Source organism: Microchirus variegatus, assembly GCF_963457635.1.
Source record: "Microchirus variegatus genome assembly, chromosome: 23".
Classification (NCBI taxonomy): Eukaryota; Metazoa; Chordata; class Actinopteri; order Pleuronectiformes; family Soleidae; genus Microchirus; species Microchirus variegatus.
The window spans coordinates 8,980,029-9,007,887 of NC_139824.1; the positions used below are offsets into that span (position 1 = coordinate 8,980,029).

Below are 27,859 nucleotides of genomic sequence, written 5' to 3' on the forward strand. Positions count from 1 at the left end.
TATCGTCTCATCCCTTGAACAAACACAGTTTTTACAAATAACATTGATTCGGGTTTCACTCCCGGTTTAAGAGAACCAGGGTCGTGTAAAGGTAGCTCACTCTAAATAATTATAGTACTTTGTATTGGATTTAATAGGTTTATTAAATTGAAATAAATCATTTTATGGTTTTACCCTATATAGAAACTAAAAATGCAAAAACCCACATATTTGTGAAGCTGCAGCATCGAACATGCCTCTCTCTGAGCCCTCTGCAGCTCCTGAGCGGGAACTGGAGACGTCTGAGAGCCCAATCACCTGCTGTGAAGAAGTCACCAGCAGCCAAACAGTGAACTTCTCCAGGTTACCCCCACAGCCCACAATCCCTACCCACCCCCACCCTCAGAGTACCCACAGTCTGCCCAATGCAGTCCCCCTCAAGGGATTCATGGTTGTGAGGTTGAAAGGTCACATTTGGAGCAGAAAGTGTCATCTGTGAGCTATAGTTTAGGGGTTGTAAGGGATTAGAGCATCACCATAAACCACCGTTAATAAGGCCAACAAATCCTCACTGGGAATATTTAAGACTCCCCGTGGGATTTCCACATATCTCATATTTCTATGTATGTAAGGAAAGGACAGAAAATAAGAAGATGTTTTATACTAGGTGTTTTTCTGCTTTATTAATGTTCAGTTAATGCTTTACATATTTCTGTTTAAATAATTCATCATTCAATTCATCATTTGTGACCAAAGACTTGCAGGAAAGTTTTAAACAAACATTTATAACTACATTATTTCCATATAGTAACAATTCATAGGACCTATTCACAACAAAATTACTCATAAAGTAGTAAGTAAAGTTCAGTCTCAGTCATCATAACCAGGGCCAGCCTAAGCCTCCATGGGGCCCTCTGTTACTGCCAATAATAATGATTATTGATCATTCACACACCTACTATACTAAACATATTCTACTTATTCTACTCTGTCACGAATACGAATACACTTGTAAAACGAGATGTGATAACTTTTTGTTGTAGTTAGATTGTAATCCACAGTGATTAATGCATGGAAGCACACACCAGATTTGAAAAACTTACAGAAAAATCTTTCAATTAATATTTGGCAAAGTCAGCAACTCCCCCTACTGGTCGACACAGAGAATATTATATATATTTGAATATGAATATTTGAATATATTCATATTCAAAGTGATATAGTACTAAGTGGAATACCAAATGTCATCTAGGCCAATTAAAAGTAACAAAATAAACTAATAGTTTACTGTAAACAAAATTTGCTTTATTATATTCTTTTTAAATAAACTCCAACACCAAATTTACAAAAAACAGACACTATTCAATAAAATAAATTAAACACAAACGGTGACTAAATAAACACAAACGGTTTATAGGTTGCTGAGGTTGCAGCAGATACAGACGGGACAGTGGGCACAGTAGATAGAGATGGACCTAAACAACAAAAACAAAAGCTAGCCATGTTATAGTCATATTACACTTGAAAATGATGACATACTAAAATGTATATTAATGTAAAGTAATCATTACTATGTGGAAATGTTGTGTACACACACACACAGACATTTGTTACACTTGAAAGTGCAGTTTTTATGTCTTTACTAATGTCTTTAATTATCCTGTTTTTGATTTCATAATGATTATTTTGTGGCAGACAGAAACAAAGAAAGCAAAGAAATTATATTGCGTTCACAACTGTTGGCAGAACTACAAGACACTCATCATGTCAGGGGTCAGATCATACACAAAGTATCAGCGAGGAAAACAAATTCCTTTATTATAATGTTTTACACGGGCAATCCCGGACCCTTAATCACATTTTTGTGGTTGTCTAGAAAGAAATAGTGGCAAGATGTTTGCTGTGGCATCATTTGGTTTCAGCTTGCATGTGTCCCACGTGTTTAAGTGATACTCTAACCTAAAAACAGCCGTGCTCGATGCAGAGCCGTGGTGAATTATGCCAGCGATGGCAGACATGTACGGTTGCTCGCTTCTGGCTGTGGATATTGGGTTTCACTCATGCTCACAGACCTCTGGTCCTCCAGCAAAGGTCAGCACCTTGTTAGGAACTGCTGCGACAAGTCACGACTCCATTGTTGTGCGAATGCTTCATTTGCTGAACGATAGTGCTGTGTTTTTGACGTGATTTAAAAGGCACATGAACATGGTCTCATACAGTGAATCAGATTTACATCTATACTCATACCATCTCATCAGGTCACATATGTAATGTGTTTAATCTGTTTAAAATACAATGTGTTTGGTTTTTGGTGCCTTTATAAGAACTTTAGGCAAGGTTCCTTGCTATATATGTGTCACAGCAGAGTCTGTGTCACTTTTTGAAGAAGATTCTTTCAGTGCAAACAAAGAAGAATGGCATGTTCTAGGAAAAGAGAGGAGTGAAATCCTCTCTCTGTTGCAGTCTCCAGTCTCACCAGTAGATGTCACTAATTCTCTGGCCACTTAACACCCAGCCTTCATGCTTTAGCATGCACTGTTTTAATGCACATACATCTACAACTGTTATGTTTAAAATAGTTAAGTCATCTTGTTTTATAGACAAATAGTTAGAATCAGATATAATAATACAAATAATAACAATAATAATCATAATAACAACAAAAATAGTAGTAGTAGTAATAATAATAGTAATAATTACAATAATAATAATTATTATTATAGGAATGATAATAATGGAGTTTCTAATACTTTTGCTATCAGCAGCTTCCCTCTAGTGGCAAACTAAGGGAACTACAGTTACTCACCACTGCACCACTGCTTGTTATGTTTGCTGTTGTGTGAGTGTTGTGTTCTAAACACAATCATGAATCAGCATTTAGACCTAAACTGATCACAAGTGGATCACTGGTAGTTTATTAAAATACGTTGGAAACATGTTTTTTTCAGGTTTCAAAGAACAACATCATAACCAAAGTTTTAAAAAGAAGAAAAATGGAGAACATATATATACATACATGCTATGGAAATGTACAATGTTCATACCATATGGTTTCTGCTCTTTGTTACAGTCTCATTAGGTCGTATTTATATCCTACAAAATCTACCACTGCAATTTTTCTGACTCTAGACGACGAAGCAGCCTTGTGTGGCGCTGCAGCCAGTGTCAGCCTGTGTCAGGAGTTTTCATCCACCACAGTCCTGCTGCTGCTGCTCTGGCTGCTGCTGCTGCTGCTGCTGCTGCATTACTGATGTCGCCCCTGGCAGATTAAATTAGCTGCAGCATCGCTCTCCTTCTCCTGTTCCCATCAGAAACCAACATGCCTGTATCTACCAGGCAGATGCTCCAGGTGGTTTTTGCGCTTCTGTGTATCTGTGTTGCAGTTGAACCCAAAAGGAATTTTAAATGTCCTTCAGGATGCGCGTGCTCCAAGGAGACCATCATCTGCGTCGGCACTTCACACATCCCAAGGACTATACCGAATGAGATCAACTCTCTGTGAGTAATTACTTTTATTTATTCGGTCTAATGATGTTTGTTTTAAAGATTTTTAGTGCTGTGCAGTGTAAATGTCCCATTATCTAAGTTAGACTTGTCTGTTTTTCTGTGCAGGAGTATGGTCAATGGATCTATCCCTGAACTCACAGAGGGGATGTTCTCACTGATGCCTTCTCTTCAGCTCTTGTAAGTGCAGCTTGACATTTGACACCACCATTGATCAGTTGGTTAACAGTGATTAACATCTTGTTGTTGCAGATGGTGGCAACACAGAAACAAAACAGCAGATTCATTATCAGTGATAAACTTTTTCTCTCTGTGAGCAAAAGTACTTTAGATGCCTTTTTTTTAAAGTGAGGTTTGTTTTTCCTCACAGACTTCTAAATTCAAATGCATTGTCCATAATAAAAGATGACGCTTTCTCTGGTCTTCCGCATCTGGAGTACTTGTGAGTATTATAGTGATGTGTATTATGTTTCTTTATAACATCAACAAACATGAACATGACACAGCATAATCTCACACCTTATCATTCTCTGAACAGATTCATCGAAGGAAACAAGATTGAGACGATCACCAAGAACTCCTTGCGTGGTTTACGGGATTTGACTCATCTGTAAGTGTGCTATTTTTCTGTAAAGTATACTTTAAACAACAATTACAGATGTAATGTTGCAAAGCAATGAGAGTAGTGCACCTTCCTTCTTTCCTTGTCTTCCCTCTCAGCTCCCTCGCCAATAACAAGATGAGGTTTCTGCCAAGAGATCTTTTTTTTGACTTGGACTCGTTACTGGAACTGTGAGTAAGCAGTTGTACCATCAGCAGTGTGTGTGTGTGTGTGTGTGTGTGTGTGTGTGTGTGTGTGTGTGTGTGTGTGTGTGTGTGTGTGTGTGTGTGTGTGTGTGTGTGTGTGTGTGTGTGCACTTATATTTATTACCTCTAGGACCTTTTCTGGCAGAGACTTGTCATTTTCGAGGAACTGGTTCAGTTTAGGGTTAAGATTTGAATTGTGGTTATAGGCATTAACTGGTTATGGTTAAGGTTAAGGGTAATTTAGTCAGTGTTCTAAGACGAAAAGCTGTGCAAACCTGTGTTTGTTCCAGGTATTACACATGTTGTGAAGTCCCCACTGCGTAAATTATAACTAGTGTTAGGTTAAGTTTCCAGGAAATTAATGTAAGTCAATGTGTCAGTGTCAGTGTTTAATATGTGTATGTTTATATGCCGTGTATCAGGGATCTACGAGGCAACTCTTTCCAGTGCACTTGTGAGAACAAGTGGCTGATGATGTGGCTGAAAAACACAAATGCTACGGTGTCCGATGTTTTCTGCGAAGCTCCCAGTGACATGAAGGGCAAGCGGCTCAGTGACCTTCCTATACCACCGGGCAAGTGCATCTCCACAGGTAAATGTGACAAGCACATCATCGACTGTTGTTATGAAGGGAGAAAGAAAGAAAGAAAGAAAGAAAGAAAGAGAAAAAGAAATCAATAAGTGATGAATAATTAAACAGGACGCTACCATGCACCATTGTGCTCTCAAACAGGCTGCTGACAAACATGTACAGTATATCATTTTCTCACACGTGCATAAACAAGGCAAGGCTAACAAGAGCAAATGTGAGAGTGTTGGGTGATAGTTTATTTCCTTCTGTCAGCACACTGACAGTTTGTGTTTTTGTTCGCCTCTCACAGACTTTGTGCGTCATCAGTCCATTCCTATTCAGTCCATGTCTGCAGACATCTTCTCCTTCAAAGACGACATCTTTGTGGCGATGGCTGCCCCAAACACCAACAGCTGCGTGGTCATGGAGTGGGATCACGTTGAAATGAATTTCAGAAAGTTCGATAACATCACAGGTTTGACCAAACTCACCCTGACCATTACATAAAAGATCAAGCTGGTATAGGCTCATTGTTTCTTTGCTGTCAAAGAAATCCCTTCTAAAGACCAAAATACGTTACAATGAAATTATCTCAAAAATGTATTTTGCTTAAATCAGAAAATCAGCAATCACACATCAGTTAACCTTACTTTTCCTCTGGGTGACATTATCATGAACATAACTTATGCATTACAGCCCCTGATACAATATTATCAAACCTACCAAATACAGCGCTCAGTTGCTGTTGTTGTTGTTGTTGTTACTTTGAAATGAAAGTGGATGTTCAGAGTCTGTTTTTATGGTTTTAAAGAACCCACTTGTTTAATTAAATGTAAGCAAGTGAGTTGAATTTAGTGTTTTTCCTGTTAAAAAAAAGTTGATCATCCATGGTCATCCATTCCCCATCACCACAGGTGTGCCCCAGGGCTCTGTTCTGGGGCCCCTGCTCTTTATCATTTACCGTCTCCCCCTTGGCCATATCTTCCAAAAATCACAAAGATGACTTTATTCTCTTTATTTTTAACTTTTTGTATTTCACGCATGGCGACCTAAGTGTCTAGAAAGGCACTGATAAATAAAAGGTACTATTTCTGTTGTTATTGTTGTTCTTAAAAGTTAGATTTGAATTAGCTCTCTTTCGGATTAGATATTAGTGTCATATTGTTGTGCTATTTGAACACTGATAACTGTTTTTCCTCACCGGGAAGTCTGAGGACTTAGCATGAACCTAACTTTATGGCATACTAGATATCGCATTAAGAGGTGCTGGCTTTTATCACAATTCTGTTAATCAAACAATGGGCGAGCCAGGGAGAGTCCATTCTATTATGGCTGCCTTAGATTATAATCTGGTTTCCCCCTCACAATACTAATAAGAAGCCTGTCCCCAGGGTGACGCTGATGTTTATTATAACTAACTTCTAGACCTTAAGTGTCTAGAAAGGCACTGATAAATAAAAGGTACTATTTCTGTTGTTATTGTTGTTCTTAAAAGTTAGATTTGAATTAGCTCTCTTTTGGATTAGATATTAGTGTCATATTGTTGTGCTATTTGAACACCGATGACTGTTTTTCCTCACAGGGAAGTCTGTCGTCGGGTGCAAGTCAGTCCTGATCGACAGCCACGTTTTGATAATCGTCACCCAGCTCTTCGGTGGCTCTCACATCTACAAGTTTGATGATCAACAAAACAAGTTCACCAAGTTTCAAACGATTGAAGTCTTCAACATCTCAAAGCCAAATGACATTGAGGTCTTCCAGATGGACGGTGATTGGTATTTTGTGATCGTGGACAGCTCCAAAGCAGGACTGTCCACTCTGTACAAATGGATCGACCAACCAGACCGCAACGAAACTGGCTTCCACTCCTACCAGTTTCTCCACGAATGGTTTCGAGACACTGATGCTGAGTTCGTCCAGGTGGACGCGAAGTCCTACCTCATCTTAACCAGTCGATCTCAGGCACCTGTCATTTACCTGTGGAACAAAAGCTCCCAGAAGTTCATACTTCACGGTGAAATCCCACATGTGGATGACGTGGTGGCTGTGAAAGCTTTCCGGGAGGAAGGCGAGTTATATCTTGCCATGACCTGCTACATTGGTGACTCCAAAATCCTTAAATGGACCAATAAGGTGTTCACCGAGGTGCAGGCTCTGCCGTCTCGAGGAGCAATGGTCCTACAGCCTTTCTCCTTCAAAGACAGACACTACCTTGCTCTTGGCAGTGATTACTCTTTCACACAGATCTACCTCTGGGATGTAGAGACCAAAACCTTCCACAAGTTCAAGGACATTTACGTGCAGTCACCTCGGTCCTTCACAGTAGTGACTAATGAGCGGAGGAATTTCATCTTCTCCTCAAGCTTCAAGGGCAAATCAATGGTGTTTGAGCATATCATGGTAGATTTGAGCTTGTAGTACTAGTATTAAAGGGTTGGTCTCTCAGATCAATACTTCTGTGTATGCTACAAAGTCTCCAAGAGTCTCAAACGCTGCATTATCTTCCTCATGCAGCTAGATATATCATTCTTGGTTTGAGACTAACATTTTTTGGCAGGTTTCTAAAAACAGAGGCAATGTTAACAGCATGAACCTAACTTTATGGCATACTAGATATCGCATTAAGAGGTGCTGGCTTTTATCGCAATTCTGTCAATCAAACAATGGGCGAGCCAAGGAGAGTCCATTCTGCTATAGCTGCTTTAGATTATAATCTGGTTCCCCCCTCACAATACTAGAAAGAAGCCTGTCCCCAGGGTGACGCTGATGTTTATTATAACTATGATTACTTACAGTGCACTTGTTAAGTTGACCTGGAATTATGACTCTTTGATTGACGGAACAAAAGACAGATTTCTGGTTTGTGTGGCATTTGTCTGTCTCTACAGCAGACACCAGGTGTGTTGCCATAAAATGCTTAATAATCTGTGAAGAGCTTCATGTTACAGAGCAGCCAGTAGAGACGACAAAGCCTTCACAGTAACCGCTCTGCCTGCTGACTGACATGTGCATGACACAAAGGTTTTAACAGAAGTACAGCAGTACTGGTGAAATAATATGAGCTTGAGTCAAGGTGCACAATATGAGTAACATGATACGACATGAGTAGAGGGAAATATAATTTACTCCTATGCAAAATGTATGATACCAAGTGTTACTTCAATCAGAAAACTGCTGTATGACTGTATGAGTTTAGCAGTTCTCTGAAAAACTAATGCTAAATTTTTAATCTCGAGGTGAAAATGGAATCAAGAAAATAACTGTAGTATGTTGGTTGAAATGAAATTTGGAAGTTTAAATGTAAAACTGGGAGCTAAAGCTAAAAAAAGCTGTGTACTGAGACATGCTACAATAACTAATAATGGTGTATTAAGGCTGGAATAAATAAAATGAATACCATGTGTAAAAGAGGTGTGTTTGTTTAGGAAATTCTTCCTTCATTGATTTCAACCAAACCTGAAATTGAACACATTCTTAGCTGGATAGACAAGACGAAACAAAATGTGACCAGACCAACAAACAAAGAAAGAAAGAAAGACAACAGCAGGTTGTGGACATTTTGGTGCTCAATTAACCAGAAGACGTCCAACATGGTTTAATGGTCCGTTATTAAATAATATCACGTATGTTTGTTAGAAGGTGCCAGTGATTATTTAATTTAAATGAATTATTTAACAAAAAAAATTACAATTGAGCCTAATTTTATTTGATTTGAAAATCAAATATTTATTAGAAAAACAATTGGTTTTATTACATTATAATTACATATTCAATTTTGCATCAGGTAGGATATACATGTTAGTGATTATTTTAACTTAATTTTAAAGAACCTTTAAATCTAAACAAATTCCATTACATCCAGTCATTTCAATATAATCCAACTTTATTTACAAAGCACTTTAAAACAAACACAGTGGACTAAGTGCTGCAGAGAATAATAAATAAAAGACACAAATATATAAAAGGCATCTTCAAAACAACTAAAATAATTTAAAACCTGTTTTTTTTTTTTTAGACTATGACTACGTTATCACAGTAAAGCAGAATGTCATTCTCTTTAAATATAAACTCCAGCTCCAGTTTTCCGAGGTTCCATAAATGCATCGCGATGCCTCCGTGACGTCGTAACAGGCGGAAGTGATGCATTCGCGTTTCCCCGATCTCTTAATCCGTTTTGATGCGAAATGTCAGTGAACGCAGCACAAGCACCACGGTGATGCGTGTGATCTGAAACACACCTCGCGTCTCTTTCACGCTGTTTATTTATTTGTGTAGTTATTATTTGTTAGTTTGTCGCGTTACGCGCAGTGAGATGGATCCGTGCAGGAGGAGCGAGAGTGACTGGCAGAGTCTGATCAACGAGGTGAGACGTGAGCAAACACTCACTCACCTTCACATTAACAACAAACGACTGCGATGTCCGTTTTGTCATCATATTGTCTGTGACACATAAACTGCGCGAACGTCTAGTCCACATTAATCTGAGCCAACTGGATTAAATCTCAGTAGTTTGTCTCACTCCATGGGGAAAGAAAAAAATAAATCTACTTCCTTTTTCTTCCCTTTTCCTTATACACAAGGAAGAGTGCAGGATTAAAGTAAAGTTAATTATTTTAAAAAAGAACAGCATGTACCAATTATTAATAACCAATTATTTATTTGGTTATTAAAGATAAAATACAACAATTATTATGTTGTAATGTTGTTAAAAGCAACTAAATATAGATATGCAAATGATATTATGGGACAAAATTGTTTAAAAAATGCTCTGAAATCATTCAGCTTGATTTTTATTTGAATTGAACATTGACTATTTATTAGATAAACTATTGATTTTATTACATTAAATCAAAGATTACATCTTCAGATTCAATTTGATGGAATAAATGCTGTTCCCGCCCGCCTGTTCTGCCTCTGTATGCACACAAACGCTCCCCCAGTCAGGTCTGATAGTGTTGCTGGACAACAACAACAACAACAATGACGCACAGCAGCTTTTAAATATGATAATGATAAATCATGAGATCTTGGAATGACTGTTCAGATGCAGGCTACCCCATGTGGTACTTTGAAAATAAATCACTAAGGCTGTATGTTGGCCAGCAAGACAGCATTTTCATGTCAGATGAAATATTCTTATATAGTTCCAGATTCTCTGATCTGTATAATTTCATCTTTCCTTGGTTTTGTTGATGACACCATGAACCTTGTAAATATGTGATATATCCCATGAGAGGAAGATATATATATACGCATATTTGATGTGCTATATATTGATTTTCATATTGGCTGTTGCTATATATACACTTAAGAACTGCCCAAGTGACCAATTAGTATAAACCTAAACACATTTGTTTCTCCCCGTAGTTCGTTATTTGCAAGCAGAAACTGGAGAGCAAGACAGAAGCTCTGCTGATTCTGTCGAAGGAGCTCGACACCTGCCAGCAGGAGCGAGATCAGTACCAGCTGATGGCCAATCAGCTGCGTGAGCGCCACCAAGGGCTCAAGAAGAAGTACAGAGAACTCATAGTAAGACATCTGCGTGTTGTCCTCGTCCATTATCCACCAGTGAATTTCAAACATGTGGTATTAACGTGGACACAGTGATGTATCCAACAAGGTTCACAGATTTTTAAACCATTATATTAATAATTATCACAACTAATGTCATATAAATGAAGACCAGCTTCTTAGTGAAAATGGAAGAGGTGCATTGTGTAATAAATCTAAAGCAACTGGCCATAAAATCCTCCTAATATGTCACAGAGACTCAGGAATAATGTTCATATAACAAACTGAACTCACCAACAACAACAACAGTACAGACAAAATATTCACGTTAAAAAAAATATATTTTGCAGACCGCAAATCATGTTTATGTTTTGAAATCATGTTTCGGCATGTGGCGCCACCTACCACCGTCTACCGATCATTGCAGTCAGTAGAGTCTCAAAAGACCTCTGTATTTTGAGTTTGAGTGTAGTAACTGTTTTTAGCCACATTCTTACATATTGTGCCTTTAACCCTAGAACACCATTGCCAGGTGGTTTTCACCCGATTAAATAAATGTATGTGATTTTCATGAAAACCAAGTTTTCATCTTCATTCTTTTATTTTTTTTTTGAAAATGTTTGTTCCCAAATTCCTAATTTTCAAGTAATTTTGGAGCATTTTTTTATATGGTCCCCTCATGATGCTTTTCTTTCATTATGTTAGACATGACACAGCTTAAAATAAAAGAACACTACTCAAATTTGTCATGTATTGTCATGTTTTGATATATTTTGACGACCAGTACTTTTTATTGGGTGTTATTATTATCTCGGGTAAAAATCACCCGGCGTTAGTGATGGTGTTTTGAATTTTTTTTAAACTTCTTTGAAAATGACACAAAACAGAGAATATAATTTCACAAATATGAGGTAAAGCTCTCATACCAATATGTTACAATACATATACTTTTTTTTTTTTATATATAAATATATTTTTTGAATAAAATTGTGTTCCTTTGTTTTAATAACTAACAGGACGGAGATCTCTCTCTTCCTCCTGAGAAAAGAAATCAAGTAAGTGACTTTTATACATTCATTGTGCATTACTGGTAATAACTATGCTGCACTGCCTCCTTGGATATTTTCATCTTCTGCAGCAGAATGATTGTGAATCCATGTCCTCTTCAGGTGAATCTTGCCCAGCTATTGAGAGACTCCAAAGAAAAAAATCATACATTTTCTGAGGAGGTGAAGGAGCTGAAACAACGACTGGTGGAGGCTCAGGGCGATAACAAGGTACACGATTTTATTATTAATTAAAGAAGGTATTAGCATTTTTGCAAGAGAGCGAATGAATAAAGACCAAAATAATAGCAGATCTTTGTGTCCTGCAGCTCCTCAGAATGACGATCACCAAACAGAGGCTTGGAGACGAAGAGGTCGGGACTCGACACTTTCCTGCACATGAGCGAGAGGATCTGGTCCAACAGTTGGAAAGAGCCAGAGAACAGGTGACGACTGAGTCCGTTTAGTCTTCTGTCTTCTGTTTTTAAGTGATCGAACAAAGCTTTTTCAGGCGATAATCTGTTAATGGTTTGACATCGGGGGGGACGAAAAATTTAAAATGTTCGAATCCAGATGCTAAGTAGTCACTACAGCTTACATCATACGTCTTATTATTGTGTCAACACATTTTAGAGTTAGGGTTTTACACATTTGTAATTTGTAATTTCACTGCACAGGGAGCACAGCTTCACTATTGTATGACCCACTGCTTTGTGTGAAAACAGATATGAACTAGAAAAGCACTCGGAGAGCGCAGACCTCCACCAAGGACGGTCAGCCCCCATCCCCGACGGATCACGCCCAAAATTTACTCACTTGTTCCTGGTCCCATTGCGGACATTTCCTGAAAATTTCATCCAAATCCGTCTGTGACTTATTGAGTTATGCTGCTAACAGGCACACAGACTCTCGTGGCGGAGGTCAATAAAGAAAGTAGTAATTAAAAACAGCTTAAATTCTGGCTCATGCAGTTGGTTACATAGTGTGTTCTGCGCTGTTGTAGAATGAAGTGCTGGAGCACAGTGTGAAGTCGCTCACAGATGAGCTTCAGGATGTTCGAGCAGAGCGAGACGTGTTTCAGCAGAAGGCTCATCGCCTTAATGTGGAAATGAACCACATTGTGGGAAATGATGAGATTCAGTTTCTGGACATAGATGCACTCTGCATGGAGAACAGGTTTGTTACCGTTGTTATACTTTATATTCATGCAGTATTTAGGATTTCTGAGTCTTTTCGAGTTTTTGATCCAAATATTTCTTCCAGGTATTTGCATGAACGCCTCAACCAGCTGCAGCAGGAGGTCAACCTGCTCAAAACAAATCTGATGAAGTACAAGGTAGCTACAGTTTTAAATAACGTGAACAGAACCATGCTAAATAAAGTTATTTTAAAGGTGCCATATGTAAGAATGTGGCCAAAATTCAAAATACCGAGGTCTTTTAGGTTGCGTTTTCTAACATAACTGGCAACCCGTGGTTGCTCTGCAGCTGAGACTCTACTGACTGCAATGATTGGTAGACTTGGTAGATTTGCAGTCTGCAAAATAGTTTTTTTAATGCAAATATTTTGTCTGTACTGTTGTTGTTGGTGAGTTCAGTTTGTTATATGAACATTATTCCTGAGTCTCTGTGACATATTAGAAGGATTTTATGGACAGTTGCTTTAGATTTATTACATAATGCACCTTTAATTGTCGGAAACAGGAAAAAGCTCATGCTCAGTGACCTTTTGTGGATGATTTCAGAGCGCTCTGGAGTGCAGGAAGACCTCTACGATGTGTGGCAAAGCCAACAGTAGTGCTCTCACCGGCGTTCTCTCTGCTAAACAAGGTCAGAAGGAGCCCTCACTCCTGGAACCAGGAGTTCCAGGAAATGAACATAAGTCAATGTAATGTCCTCTGACATCCAGAATGTGTGTTTGTGTGTATGCAGTGAAGGAATTGCTGCTCTCTGAAGAAAACGGCTGCAGTTTGCCAGTGACTCCTCAGTCCATCTCTGACCTGAAGTCTCTGGCCACCGCTCTGCTGGAAACAATCCATGAGAAGAACATGGTGATTCAGCACCAGCGGCAAATCAACAAGTACTCGCATTTAGATTTAGATTTATCCCTGATAAATTCTTTTTTTAGGGCATTAATTATTGATGAATAACTACGATCTTTTTCAGGATTCTTGGAAATCGAGTAGCAGAGCTGGAGAAGAAACTAAAAACACTGGAGATGTCTGGATTATGGAGTCTGCCAGGTGGATATAACTCCACATTTTGAAACACCTAAATATAAACAGGCATATCCTGTTCAATAACTTCTCTGTCTTGTGGTTTTCTCTATCCTTCTGCTTCTGGCTACCTGAAGGCCTGACTTATAATGTGTCTCTGGGACTTAATGGTAGTATGTTCCTCTATCATAACAACCTTTTCCACCTGTGAACGTCATCATCTTCCCTCATGTCTCGTCCGCTTCCATTCATTTGACTCATCTGTGTCCAGTCCAGCAGTTTGAATGTGTTGTAATGTTTGAGCTTACCTGTTAAAATGTTTGTCATACAGGAGGGAAAGACACCATTGTCCTGAACCTGCCACAGGCTGAGTCACCGGATTCTCCTGGACAGGAAGGTGAATATACTGTAGCTCAATTGGCCTGTCTGTTCAGACCTGGGATTATCTCTACACTCTTAGAAATAAGGGTTCCAAAAGGGTCCTTCTACAAGGGCTGAGGTTCTACCTGGAACCATTTGCTTCTTGAAAACCCTTTCCCGAAGAAAAGGTTTTTCAAGGGTTCTTGGTAACACTAATGGTTCCAGTAAGAACCATTTTGATCCAGAGAACCCTTTAAAACTCCTATCCTGAATAAAGGGTTTCAAAAGGGTTCTTGGTGGAACCCTCCATAAGGGTTCCAGGTGGAACCTTTATAAAAGGTTCTACCTGGAGCCGAAAAGGGTTCTTTTATGAGGACAAGCTGAAGAACCTTATATAGTTCTACTTAGCACTTTTATTTCTAAGGGTGTAGAGGTGCTTTAAAGCCTCCAGAGTGTGTGATCTGTGGCATGTTGATGTTTTTCCAAATGTACTGGAAGTTTAGAACCATCACACTCTCATCCACTAATTCACAAACCTGGGAAAAAAAGACCTGAAATGAGCGATTGAGACCATTAACTCCTGAGGAAAATGTTTATTTATGTTATATTGAAATGAGAAGTCGCCTCATTCACCCAAAATAATCTGGACTCGCATTTTGAAACATTGAGCTTGTTTTTTTTGAGTATTTGAGTCAATCACACTGGTTTTCACTCATATGCCGTGTTTTATCGTTTTCCTCTGAATGGGAAACATAATTTACAAAACTGACCTAGTGTACTCTTGATTGTAAAATGTTAACTGATGTTGTCAATCAAGGGAGAAATTGGCCAATTTCCCATAGACTTCCATTCAAACGCACTGTAGTTATTTATATAACTGCACTCTTAGAAATAAAAGTGCTCAGTAGAACCATATAAGGTTCTTCGGCTTGTCCTCATAGGAGAACCCTTTTTGGCTCCAAGTAGAACCTTTTTATAAAGGTTCCACCTGGAACCCTTTTAAAACACTTTATTCGGTAAAGGGGTTTTAAAGGGTTCTCTGGATCAAAATGGTTCTTACTGGAACTGGTTACCAATAACCCTTGAAAAACCCTTTCTTCAGGAAAGGGTTTTTCAGAAGCAAATGGTTCCAGGTAGAACCTCAGCTCTTGTAGAAGAACCCTATTTGAACCCTTATTTCTAAGAGTGCAGCATAGTTGCCTTTGCATTGTTCCTATGCAGGAAGTGACATCGTGGAAGTCGTGCAACAATACAGTTGACAAAAAAAGCTCAATATGATTCTCAGAAAAAACAAGAATTCTCTAATGAAATATTAAGAACATTGATGGATTTCATTATAAATATAAATAACCTTTTATATATATATATATATACATGGACCTCATTGAGGTCCAATCTCATTTTATACTGTATTTCAATGTCCTTCAACTTTTCTGTCTTCACATGTCACTTGTACCTGACACATGTGTACAGGTTTTGGCACATAGAAATACTATTATATATATATATGTTTGGTGTGTGCATTAGCAGATAGCATGGGGGTAAATGAGAGGTAATTATATGGGATCACAGCAGAGCTGAACACTCAGATGAGATATAAGATGAGGTCCCATCTGTCTTTAGCCATCTCCACATAACACTAACATTTCTTTAATGTCTTACAGCTGCCAAAGGAGCTGAAAACGTACCTGCCGAGCAGCAGAGCTCCTCAGATTCTCCTCAAAATCAAGAGGTTGAAAAGCTCGTTCCATCAGAACCTCAGGAAACGGCACCAGCGTCATCCAGTTTGGAGAATTCCCCACAGAATCCTTCCCACGAGTCAGTTGACGACAGGCCAGCGACCACAAAAGTCACAGTGGATGTAACTGCTTTGACGGAAGAAGAGGACAGTCTACGTGATTCCCCTCCCACTGTGACGGAGGTGAACCTTCACCACTTCACATTAGACAACTCACTCCCTGCAGAAGGAAGAGGGGAAGAGTCACAACAACGCACGGAAGAGGGTGAAACTGTTGAGACAGATTTTATTATTACAGAGGAAATCCCGCGCGTTGATTCGTCCACTGCTATTTCTGCTGAAGATCGGCCGGACGACGTACAAGCAGAGCAGCAGATGAATGTTTCTGTTGATGAGGAAATCTGATGCTTTCAAGGAGGCGGAGCATCAGGAGAAAACTAAACAAGACGTATAATTACATAAATTATAAAATAAATGCATTTATAGGATAACAACACAAAATAATCTGGGAAGAGACAGTTTGTAGGTGCTAAGATTAAGACACTGTTGTTGTGTTTTAGTGTCCACTGCATGAATTCCTCTGTTTCACACTGTAAATCCAAGAAATGTATAAAAACATGAAAAAAAAACCAGTAATTGTGACACTATAACAAAGTATTTTGTTGTATTACACCTATGTCAAGAGACCTAATAATGACTCACACTTGAAAAAAACCCCACTCTAATGGATTATTATTCTTACATCCACCAAGGTGAACTTCTAGATCATATCTGATTAAGGGGTTGATAGAGGATTTATTTTCTACCATCACACTATTGTGTTTTGCTCATTTTTATACCACAAGGCTGACTGTACAGTATTTGAGGATCAGGTGTATTTGGTCGAACATCGTTTGGGGGCATTAATGTGCTGCTGTGACTCTTCTGGGGCAGATTTCTCCCCATCTTAAGAGATTTGCTCCCATTCAGCCTGAGCATTAAAGTAAGAATGTGGCCAAAAACGGTTACTACACTCAAATTCAGAATACAGAGGTCTTTTAGGTTTGGTTTTCTGACATAACTGGCAACCCGTGGTTGCTCGGCAGCTCTACTGACTGCAATGATTGGTAGACGGCGGTAGGTGGCGCCACATGCCAAAACATGATTTCAAAACATAAACATGATTTGCAGTCTGCAAAATATATTTTTTTAAACAAATATTTTGTCTGTACTGTTGTTGGTGAGTTCAGTTTGTTATATGAACATTATTCCTGAGTCTTTGTGACATATTAGCAGGATTTTATGGCCAGTTGCTTTAGATTTGTTACATAATGCACCTTTAAAGTTTGTGTCTCAGTTTATCCCACAAGTTGCTGATTTGAGGTCAGATCTCTGAAAGCCAAAGTTTCTTTATAGGGCTCACTTTCTGCAAATAGCTTTATCATGCTGATGTTGCCACAGAGGTGGGAGCTGAGTATATCAGATGTGAAGAGAGGCGTGTCCATGACAAATAGCAAACAAGGACTATGGCTGATGAAGCAACGCTCCAACAGTTTGAGAATTTTCAGCATTTCATCGTAAAAGATCATTTTCTACAGAGGCTATACTATCAATGTCAACTAAAGAGGGAAAAGAAAGTGCTGCTACAGAAATGGGAGTTGTTCGGATAGTAAATCTTGATAATTTCACCTCTGTCCACCTTAACAAACACACGTCAAACTGTTGTCAACAACCAGCAATTTTATTTGATTTGATTTCTTTATACATAATAAAACACATTTCCAGTTGAATATTTCATTTTTTGTTGGTAGATTCTCACGACACTATAACATATAGTATATATGTTTTATCACTGAAGCACAATGACATCTTATATACTGTAAAATGATGCATGACATAATATTACAGCGACTGATAAAAGAAGACTGCATTTGCAGATGTGTTTCCTTAAGCAAATATTTGCCGATTTTGTCAGCTCACCCTACACAAATAGATTTTAGCTAAGAAAATATTAACGGAACATTTGCCTGTTCCACACTGGAGCCTCATTTAGATTACCAGCACTCATGTAACTGTGTTTTTGTGGTTATAAAAATACATCTAAGTTACATAGAGCCATGTGTATATATTCTATAAATGTTTAGTGTGAATAACATGGATTTATTTCTGTAAAATAAATCATTTACAACTGTAATTTGAAATCTGAATTATATAATAAGATAATGTCATATATACAGATGTCTCTTTGTATTGTATTGATTCTAAACTGGTGGCCTTTCTGATCATAAGTAAGTTAATATTTTGATGGTGTGAAATGGTTTAGGTCACTCAAATCTAGAATGTGGACTCAAGTTCAACTGTCCCATGTTTCAGTGTTGTTTTCCACCTGTGAGCACACAACCTTTGAACCTTTGAATTTAATAAATGTCATAGTGATTAATGGAGAAAATAATCAGATATAGAATGTAAGCTCAGGAGAAACACTCACTGGAATTCATCTTATTGTAATAAAAACAGTTAAAGCTGGCATATACCAAATATTAGTCAATAATTTTGAGCCATTTGACAAGCTGTACAAGACAGAAACACAATGAATGAATGCAAAAACAACTGCTGGACGTTGTTTGATGGCATTTTTTGGCTACTTTGACAACTGTATCCTCAGCTAGTGTATTTCTCGTAATACATATCCCAGAGTTTGGGGGAGGAAATCCCAATGACACAACAGCTGAGCCTCCGGCCTGCGTTTCCATGCAGCAGGCTGCCTGCATTTCCACCCAGTCCTAGGTCATCGATCTTCTCGTGGATCACTATTGCTCTTCCAATCACAGATTTCCCTTCAAAGAGTGTTGCCTCAGACTCTATTAATGTCCTGATGTTTCCTTGCTCGGGCCTCAAGTTCCCGAAGTCTCCTGGGTGGTTTGGATGAGGTACAGCATGGGGATTGTAGTGGCCACCGGTGGAGTCACACCCCAGGCTCAGGTCTCCATACTGATGGATGTGCACTGCTCTGGGCTCTGGGTCACCCTCTGTGGGGAGGCCTTTCAACCAGAAAAGGATGTTGAGCTTTCCGTCAGGGTAATGCTGCTTAAAAAGCACATGGCCGTACACACTGGGCAAATCCTCGGCTAGTGTGGTGCTGGGTCTCATTCTGCAGGCTGCATAGAGAGTATTATTGTGCAGGGAGACCTCTGGTGGAGCAAACATAACACTGTCAGCTGAGATGTGTTGATTACATCCTGCCAGGAGAATCAGTGTGGCAGCTTCCAGTAAGCACACTGATCTGGAAGAAAAATGTAGAATACCAGGACCATTCATTATAAACAACTTACAACGCATTTAAGTGAGGAGTCACAGAGTGAGGGGTCACATGAAGTGACCCACACACTGTTACTAAATAGAGACCAAAGTCCAGATACATGTGCAAACTCAACTTACCTGTGTAAACGCATGGTCAGCATTGAAAACAAGCAGAGGAGCTGGATGTGTTCCCTGGATCTGTGTTTCTGTACTGAATACATTTCGTAAAGGGTTTTTTTTGTATATTGAGTGTGAAGGGGAGTGGACTGTTAGGGGTGGAGCAGATGATCTCAGCCCTTGTCAGTAGTTATTCTTGTAAAAACAAGTTTGTTATCTTAAGACAAATACACATTATTCTTTTTAGGGATCTGTTTATCTTTCATTTGAGTGGTGTAAGCGAGTGGTTATGTGCACCTAGACCGTGCAACAAAAACAAGATATGGAGGCTCCTTGGATGAACCAGTCAACCAAACATTATCTCTAAGGCTAAGCCCAGCCACCCTGCTGAGAAAACCCATTTCTGCTGCTTGTATCAGCAATCTCATTCATATATATATATATGTATATACATACATATATATATATATATATATATATATATACATACATATATATATATATATATATACATACATATATATATATATATATATATATATATATATATATATGTATATATATATATATATATATATATATGTATATATATATATATATATATATATATATATGTATATATATATATATATATATATATATATATATACATGTGTTTATATATATTTATATACACACACATATACACATACACATACATATACATATACAATGTATACACACACACACACACACATATATATATATATATATATACACACACATATATTTATACATATGTATAGTTAATCAAATACACGATTTATACACGTCACACATTTTTATGTTTTCTTTCGTGTTGGTAGTCATTCCACAACTGTCGTAAAACATGAGCGGTAACAGGAAGTGTCACCACGTTGGTCATGCGCAGAACAAATCGGGTTTCCGGTACAGATCGGGTAGTTACATATCGCCCGGCGGAATTGTATACGCTTTGATAGATTGACGATAATCCTCAGATCCGAAGATGTCCAAACGGCATCGCTTGGATTTAGGTGACGATTATTCCACCAGTAAGAAGAGATCTGATGGGTAGGTCGAGCTCCTCAGTTCACAGATCACCATTTACCGCCCCGGTGCTAGCAGTCTGTTAGCTGATGCTAATACACTGGCTAACCGTGAATGTAATTGAAAAACCGAAAGTTTGCTGCTCCATAATGTTCACTTTCTGGAAGACTGCTTCCTCAAGGCACAACAATGGTTCTCTGATACACGGTATCCAGTTTAAGTAAACATAAGTAGCCACTGGGCACGACCTACGTAAAGAGACGGAGCATCGACGTTCGTTTAAACACAGGGGCACGTGTGTATGTGTGTGTCTGCGGCTAACCTTCATGTAGCGTGATGCTAACAGTCTCACCCAGCCTTTATATGTTGATTTAAACCGACCAAAATTAGCAGATAGTGAGCAAACTACGTTTGGGATTAGAAAGCATCACTTATGATTCTCTCATAAAAGCATTCTTCGCATTACAAATAGTATTCTGGTTTGTTAGCTAACAACAGTTAGCAAAACCAGTGATTTATGTGGATCATTCATTTGTCAACAATATCTTTAATGTCTGACTGTATTAACAACTGAGACAAAGATAATTTCACCGTAACCATAAGCATTCCTGTCATAGGCAGTAACTTTACAAAACACTTTGAACGTAAGAGACAGAGGACACAACTAGCTTCAGAATATGAATCTGATTCTATTTGGGCTGCGATCTGAGCTGATCAAAACATGTGGGTGTCTCTAATGTTACTGTCCTGTGTTTTCCTATTGAGATTTGGTGGAGAAACAATTGCAAAGTCAGAATATTATTCACTGCGGGCTGCCTAAGCCGCATAGAAAAATAGACTGGGATTAAGTGGAATAATTAAAGCATGTAAAACATTAAGATGCTGTTAAAGATACCTGGCTATTATTGTAGGACAGTCTGGGCATACATTTGTATTTATCCTTCAGTTAAACAGTTGTTTGCTCAATGTCTAAATAACAGTTTGATGGTGATGTCTTATTTAATTAAAATATAGTGAAATATATATGATTTAAGATGATATATGATTATGGTCATAATAATGGCTGATACTCCTATGTCTTTATTAGTTCAAATAATTATCTTAACTGGTTATTATATTACTCACTATATTGTTATCATATTTCACAATCTGGTATTAGTTGTAAAATCATGCTATATTGCTGTCAGGAAATCTGATGAAACTAAAAGTATGTATAGTTTTTTCGTCTGTGCTGTTTAACCCACATAACTTAAATGCTGCTTAGGCTCTCCTGGTACTTGACATGTTTGTTGACACCAAGAGCTTCGTTTTGATTCCTATTCAGGGAGAATGTTCTTCACAATTTACTGCTCCTATGTTTACAGAAGAGACCGGGATCGTGACAGAGACCGCGAGGACCGCTCCAGGGACAGGGACCGAGATAGGGACCGTGACAGGGACAGAGACCGGGACAGAGACGTGAAGCCCTCTAGTGTGCCCACGAACAGCATGGCAGCTGCGGTGGGCATACAACCCCTCAAACAGATGGCGGTGAACCAGCAGATTAATCCATTCACCAACTTACCACACACACCGCGTTTCTATGAGATCCTGAAAAAGAGGTTACAGCTTCCTGTGTGGGAGTACAAGGAGAGCTTCAGCGACATCATTACACGCCACCAGAGCTTCGTCCTTGTTGGAGAAACTGGTTCTGGAAAAACGACACAGGTCTGAACTCTTATGTGGTTTATTACTCGACACTAAGAGTCTATAGAGTGCATGCTAAAAGCCTTTAAACCTGTGCCTCAATCTCCAGATCCCTCAGTGGTGCGTGGACATGGTGAGAGGTTTGCCTGGTCCTAAACGAGCAGTGGCCTGTACTCAGCCCAGGAGAGTGGCAGCCATGAGTGTGGCTCAAAGAGTGGCAGATGAAATGGACGTGATGCTGGGACAGGAAGTCGGTTACTCTATTCGATTTGAGGACTGTAGCTCTGCCAAGACTATACTGAAGTAAGTGATGAAGAGGTGCTGATGTCCGTAACTACTTTTTACAATCTGTGTTCTTGTTTTAATCCAGAATGTCATAAATGACAATTCATGTCTCTTCTTTCTTTAGGTACATGACAGATGGTATGTTATTAAGAGAGGCTATGAATGATCCGCTGCTGGAGCGATATGGTGTGATCATTTTGGACGAGGCCCACGAGCGAACTCTGGCCACAGATATCCTGATGGGAGTGCTCAAGGAGGTGGTGCGTCAAAGAGGGGATTTGAAGGTATTCATGTTTAAATATAATAAGAATACTTTGTTTGCCTGTTTTCTTTATCAGTTTATTACTTTGTTTTCATGATAATGTTGGAAATATGTGGTTTTATTACAATTGTCACATTATCTCATTAATATAACATTAAAACAATCATGAATAATGATCATTATAAACAAGTATGAACAGAAAATGAACAGTTAATGTCTCCTTCATGGACAGGTGATTGTCATGAGCGCCACACTAGATGCTGGAAAGTTCCAGGTTTACTTCGACAACTGTCCCCTGCTGACGATTCCTGGGCGTACACACCCTGTGGAGATCTTCTACACGCCTGAACCTGAGCGAGACTACCTTGAGGCAGCGATCCGTACCGTCATTCAGATTCATATGTGTGAGGAAGAGGAGGGCGACTGCCTCCTCTTCCTCACCGGTCAAGAGGTAAGAACCGTAGAGCTGATATTAGCTGAACAGTGTTGTCATCGGTGTGTCCGTCAGTATCTTGAATATAAGCTTAACCTCTTTTCAGGAAATCGACGAAGCCTGCAAGCGAATCAAACGTGAGGTTGACGACCTTGGGCCTGATGTTGGAGACATTAAAATCATTCCACTGTATTCCACGCTGCCACCACAGCAGCAGCAAAGGATCTTCGAGCCTCCTCCTCCGAGGAAGCCCAGTGGTGCAATAGGAAGAAAGGTATATTGTAAATATCGTAAAATATAAATGTCAGCTGAATTTTAAACAATGTTTAAACCAGACGAATCAATGCCTGTTAATAATAGATGTGTTTTTTTCTTAGGTCGTTGTGTCAACAAACATTGCTGAAACATCTCTAACAATTGATGGTGTGGTGTTTGTCATTGATCCTGGATTTGCTAAACAGAAGGTGGGCAGATTATTATCTTATTCTATGAGTTTTTTGTGCTTGTAATTACACTGCCGTTCAACCGTTTGGGGTCACCCATCCACTTTTTCTGTGTTTTCCATTAAAAGTCACATGTTTATTCATCTAAAGAGTTGCAAAATGAATAGAAAATATAGTCAAGACATTGACAAGATTAGAAATAATGATTTTTATTCAAAATAATAATTTTGCCCTTTCGTCAAAGAATCAGCAAATCTGTTTTCAGCTATGCTAACACAATTGCACAAGGGTTTTCAATGGTTTTCTAATCATCCAATAGCCTTCTAACGCGATTAGCAAACACAATGTACCATTAGAACACTGGAGAGATGGTTACATACACCTATGTACATATTCCATAAAAAAAACAGACTTTTGCAGCTAGAATAGTCGTTTACCACATTAACAATGTAAAGAGTGTATTTCTGTTTCATTTAATATATTCATTGAAAAAAAGGAAATTTTTACTTTAATTACCTTGTTTTTTTAATGAAGACGGTAAAAGCTGTTTGACTATTTTACGTGAGCATTTATTTACCGTGTCTCCAGGTGTACAATCCTCGCATCCGAGTTGAGTCTTTGCTCGTCACGGCCATCAGTAAAGCTTCTGCCCAGCAGAGGGCGGGACGAGCTGGCAGAACACGTCCAGGAAAATGTTTCCGCCTCTACACAGAGAAGGCCTACAAAACGGAGATGCAGGCAAGAGACCATGGTTGCATGACAAAGACTTCTCACAGTCGCGTTATCAGTCACGCTGAACACTGTGTTCAATTCTCTGCAGGATAACACGTATCCTGAGATTCTTCGATCCAACTTGGGATCCGTTGTGCTGCAGCTGAAAAAGCTTGGTATTGACGACCTGGTGCATTTTGATTTCATGGATCCACCAGGTGAGTTCAGAGCATTAAAAAAGAATTTGAAAACATCCAAAAGTCTCCAAAGGTTAGTAATGACCACCTGGCTTTTCTGTACGTCCACAGCTCCTGAAACATTAATGAGGGCCCTGGAACTTCTGAATTACCTCGCCGCTCTCAACGACGATGGCGACCTGACGGAGCTTGGCTCCATGATGGCGGAGTTTCCCCTGGACCCCCAGCTGGCTAAGATGGTCATTGCCAGCTGCGAGTTTAACTGCTCTAATGAGATCCTTTCCATTACTGCCATGTTGTCAGGTAATGCCCAGGACTGGGCTGACATCCCCAATTGCCTTCTGTAGGCTCTGTCTCTTTAGGCCTTCGAATCACTACCATTCACTGTTAGTGTTGAAATGTTTACCTTGAATTTCGTCTGTGTGCGCTTCTTTTTAGAACACCACAGAGCTAGGTTTTAGCTTATCAATATCAAGAAGTATATCGTAAGACGAGGTTGTTTCCCATATCGCCCTATCCAACTATTATCCACACATTACTGTATAATTAGAATGATTTAAGTAATAGGTCATATTTATAGGTCATAACAAAATATAGATAATTCAAAGTAATTAAAGCTCCCATCGACAGTAAGTTTCAATTAACGCTGTTTTTTGGTGTGTATCTGCACCATTACCTCATTGATGAAGCCCTAAAGTTTTGAAAACAAACAGTTCAGCCACTGCTATTCTCGGGCTCTGCAAGCGCTCTGAAAAAGCCTGGAATCATTACGTAAGGATCCTGTCTCTTGAAGAGCAGATCCTCCTGCTAAGGGCACTTGTCAGGGCACATCCAGTTACATACATTTTACCGCAGAAGAAGAAGAACGTCCGTTGCGGAGGTTTTTCACGAGCGATAGTGCCTTGTGACGAAGTGTCGTGAAGAAGCCATTTTTAAACATTGTTAAATCAATGTTTTGATAACGAGTAGCAGTGCATCCACCGTTCCAGAGGGGGGAGCTGACGCGCTAATTATGTCACTTCCAGGTACCTGGCCAATCACAAGACAGTTGAGAAAGTTCTGGTTTAGAGTTGACGGCTGACGAGAGCTTCAGTAAGGATATATTTCTATTGGCTCGTTTGCAGCAACTAGGTTTTTGCCCATAAAAACTTTAATGTTAATGTATGTAAGTAGACCTTCATAACTAACATATATGTGCGATAGGACCTCTCTATGGGAGCTTTAATTTCATTCAGTACTCTATTTTTTTAAAGTTTCACATTTAAGATTATGGTCATAACACCTACAGTATATTTACTGAATACAGATTAAGGTTTCATAAAAAACGTATGTGGATAGGGCAGGCACCACCTAAAAACCTTTCATATTTGTCACATTTCATGAATGTTGTTTTCACTGAAATAGCACATTATGATTTTATATCAGTTCATATAGTTAACATGTGAGGCCTGAACATTACGTTATTTGCACTTTAAAGGCTGAAGACATTTGTGTTTCAAAACCAGAGAAGTTATTATTGCTGATGTCCCTAATGCTTTGTAGTTGTGTGAAAACTCTTGTTTTACAGATGTGGTTAAATGACACCCCCTCTCTACGAGCTAATAGCCAGTACAGTTGGGAATGACCATGAGAAAAGGCTCCAGTCCCATTTGATAGAGCTTGTGTGGTCCTGCCCTGTCCCAACGCAGTGTCCAGTGCCCTAGCATCATAGGCTTTACTCCCCTTTTTCTGTGAATGTTTGACTCATCTCTATGGGCGGCTTTGTTGGGGCCCATACCAACCTTGTTTAGTCCCACAGTGTTTTGTCCGCCCCACGGAGGCTAAGAAGGCAGCTGACGAGTCCAAGATGAGGTTTGCTCACATTGACGGAGACCACTTGACGCTGCTCAACGTCTACCATGCCTTCAAACAAAGTGAGCACCAGTCTGCACTTCCTCTTTTGCATTTCTTTTTTTTTTTGCATTGATTAACCTTATCTTTGCACATGGATGACCCACATTTTATATTATATAATATTATGAGGACTGGAAAACAAACTGCATCATGGGAAGCAGGTGTCGACATCTAGTGATGAGGAGATGGTGGCATCAGGCATTTTACTTCATAAACAGACAGAGAAACATAAAACATTGACATTTCACACATCTCAACAAATCGAATTTGCTCAAATTCTGTCAAATTATTTGTGTGCAAAGGCCTAAAACTGCAATTTTATTGACTTCCGTGGCCACAGGAAACAGAAACACAATCATTAATTTGCCAGCCCATGTGTGAAATGTTGCTTTATCTGAAGACAAACACCTGAAATATTGTCCAAACAAATGTTTTTGATTCCCACTAGAAACTGTGAAGATCTGATCAAAAATGTGTCTTGAATATAATCCTTTTTTCCCCCCTAGACCATGAATCTAACCAGTGGTGCTATGACAACTTTGTCAACTACCGTTCACTGATGTCTGCCGACAACGTGCGGCAACAGCTGTCCAGGATCATGGACCGGTTCAGCCTGCCCCGTCGGAGCACGGAGTTCACCAGCAGAGATTACTACATCAACATCCGCCGGGCGCTCTGCACCGGCTTCTTCATGCAGGTACTCGGGTGCAAGCCGACACGTATGACTAGTAACACTGTGAAGCTGCAATATGTTATAACACCACATTATATAATTATCTTGTCTATGTCTTGACTATATTTTATAGTCATTTTGCAACTTTTGATGAATAAAAGTGTGACTTTTAATGGAAAACACAAAATAATTGTATTGGTGACCCCACATTTTTGAACTGTATTGTATCCGTCTTTGTTGTTGTTTTTTTAAATAATCTTCTCTTGTTCCCCAGGTGGCTCATCTGGAGCGCACAGGTCATTACCTCACGGTGAAAGACAACCAAGTGGTCCAGCTACACCCGTCTACTGTGCTGGACCACAAGCCTGAATGGGTGCTCTACAACGAGTTTGTCCTAACAACCAAGAACTACATCCGCACTTGCACAGACATCAAGCCAGAGTGGTACGTTTGCCGAGATTTACGTAAATAGTTGGATATGATCTGATGTTGTCACTGAGATATCAGTAGTTTAATGTGGTCATTCTTTCTTTGTTGACAGGCTGGTGAAGATTGCTCCCCAGTACTATGAAATGGGTAACTTCCCACAATGTGAAGCTAAAAGACAGCTGGAGCGAATCGTTGCCAAATTGGAGACTAAGGAATATTCTCAGTACTGAACAATGCGTGTCCTGGAAATCAGTTGCATACTATAGTTTTAGATCTTTCTGTACCATTGTATGCTAAAATTTGGCATTTTGATTTTTATATTTTGATTGTTTTTTTTTTCCTCTTTTCTTTTTCCCCCCATCAATGTTTGTTCTGTATCTAAGTGTAATGTCAGATTAAATATCAGCAGCAAGCATTAGACCTGACGACAAAGATTTCAGAGGGAATATCAATAAACACGTCATTTAGACGTGGTTGACTTTCCTTTAAGGGATTGCCGAGTCATTTAAAACAGATTTGTGCTTGCTTTGTTTCTTTAATAAAGGAGCTTTGACTTAACATCTGTGTACATATTGTTATACATATAATTAAACACATAGATTGCTAAAGTTGTATAGTTAGTGGTGTTTTGTTGCTGTCGACAGGCAGTCATGTTCTCAGGTTGTCTGTCTAC

General features: G+C 39.1%; 4 protein-coding genes across 4 annotated transcripts; 3 read left to right on the forward strand and 1 right to left on the reverse strand.

Moving 5' to 3' along the window:
* Positions 1 to 232: 232 nt before the first annotated feature.
* On the forward strand, positions 233 to 7,279 carry LOC310943717 (leucine-rich repeat LGI family member 2-like; the record flags this gene model as incomplete). The annotated part of the gene is made up of 9 exons (XM_083909352.1): positions 233 to 446; positions 3,291 to 3,477; positions 3,592 to 3,663; positions 3,854 to 3,925; positions 4,022 to 4,093; positions 4,204 to 4,275; positions 4,713 to 4,882; positions 5,172 to 5,336; positions 6,444 to 7,279. 9 exons carry the CDS (start codon positions 233 to 235, stop codon positions 7,277 to 7,279), a joined length of 1,860 nt encoding a protein of 619 aa, XP_083765478.1.
* A 1,783-nt stretch (positions 7,280 to 9,062) lies between these two features.
* LOC310943903 (coiled-coil domain-containing protein 149-like) lies at positions 9,063 to 16,256 on the forward strand. Its single transcript, XM_083909587.1, has 12 exons — positions 9,063 to 9,224; positions 10,229 to 10,390; positions 11,389 to 11,427; positions 11,542 to 11,649; positions 11,748 to 11,864; positions 12,422 to 12,594; positions 12,682 to 12,754; positions 13,163 to 13,247; positions 13,350 to 13,497; positions 13,584 to 13,660; positions 13,965 to 14,030; positions 15,658 to 16,256. Exons 1-12 carry the CDS (start codon positions 9,174 to 9,176, stop codon positions 16,134 to 16,136), a joined length of 1,578 nt encoding a protein of 525 aa, XP_083765713.1. The 5' UTR covers positions 9,063 to 9,173; the 3' UTR covers positions 16,137 to 16,256.
* A 2,115-nt stretch (positions 16,257 to 18,371) lies between these two features.
* On the reverse strand, positions 18,372 to 19,162 carry LOC310943718 (extracellular superoxide dismutase [Cu-Zn]-like; the record flags this gene model as incomplete). Its single annotated transcript, XM_083909353.1, has 2 exons — positions 18,372 to 18,993; positions 19,149 to 19,162. 2 exons carry the CDS (start codon positions 19,160 to 19,162, stop codon positions 18,372 to 18,374), a joined length of 636 nt encoding a protein of 211 aa, XP_083765479.1.
* Positions 19,163 to 20,062: 900 nt separating this feature from the next.
* Positions 20,063 to 27,555, forward strand: LOC310943880 (ATP-dependent RNA helicase DHX15). The gene is made up of 14 exons (XM_083909560.1): positions 20,063 to 20,198; positions 21,539 to 21,881; positions 21,970 to 22,163; positions 22,270 to 22,429; positions 22,640 to 22,858; positions 22,947 to 23,114; positions 23,218 to 23,304; positions 23,872 to 24,021; positions 24,104 to 24,212; positions 24,303 to 24,494; positions 25,982 to 26,104; positions 26,591 to 26,781; positions 27,032 to 27,201; positions 27,299 to 27,555. Exons 1-14 carry the CDS (start codon positions 20,134 to 20,136, stop codon positions 27,414 to 27,416), a joined length of 2,289 nt encoding a protein of 762 aa, XP_083765686.1. The 5' UTR covers positions 20,063 to 20,133; the 3' UTR covers positions 27,417 to 27,555.
* The last annotated feature ends 304 nt before the right edge of the window (positions 27,556 to 27,859 follow it).

Bases quoted from the DNA above. Each gene is read 5' to 3' on its own strand.
- LOC310943880 (XM_083909560.1), top strand. From the start codon at position 20,134: ATGTCCAAACGGCATCGCTTGGATTTAGGTGACGATTATTCCACCAGT. The intron at 20,199-21,538 runs GTAGGTCGAGCT...CTATGTTTACAG, and splicing joins AGTAAGAAGAGATCTGATGG to AAGAGACCGGGATCGTGACA. The intron at 22,859-22,946 runs GTAAGAACCGTA...ACCTCTTTTCAG, and splicing joins TCTTCCTCACCGGTCAAGAG to GAAATCGACGAAGCCTGCAA.
- LOC310943903 (XM_083909587.1), top strand. From the start codon at position 9,174: ATGGATCCGTGCAGGAGGAGCGAGAGTGACTGGCAGAGTCTGATCAAC. The intron at 11,865-12,421 runs GTGACGACTGAG...GCGCTGTTGTAG, and splicing joins TGGAAAGAGCCAGAGAACAG to AATGAAGTGCTGGAGCACAG. The intron at 13,248-13,349 runs GTCAGAAGGAGC...GTGTGTATGCAG, and splicing joins CGTTCTCTCTGCTAAACAAG to TGAAGGAATTGCTGCTCTCT.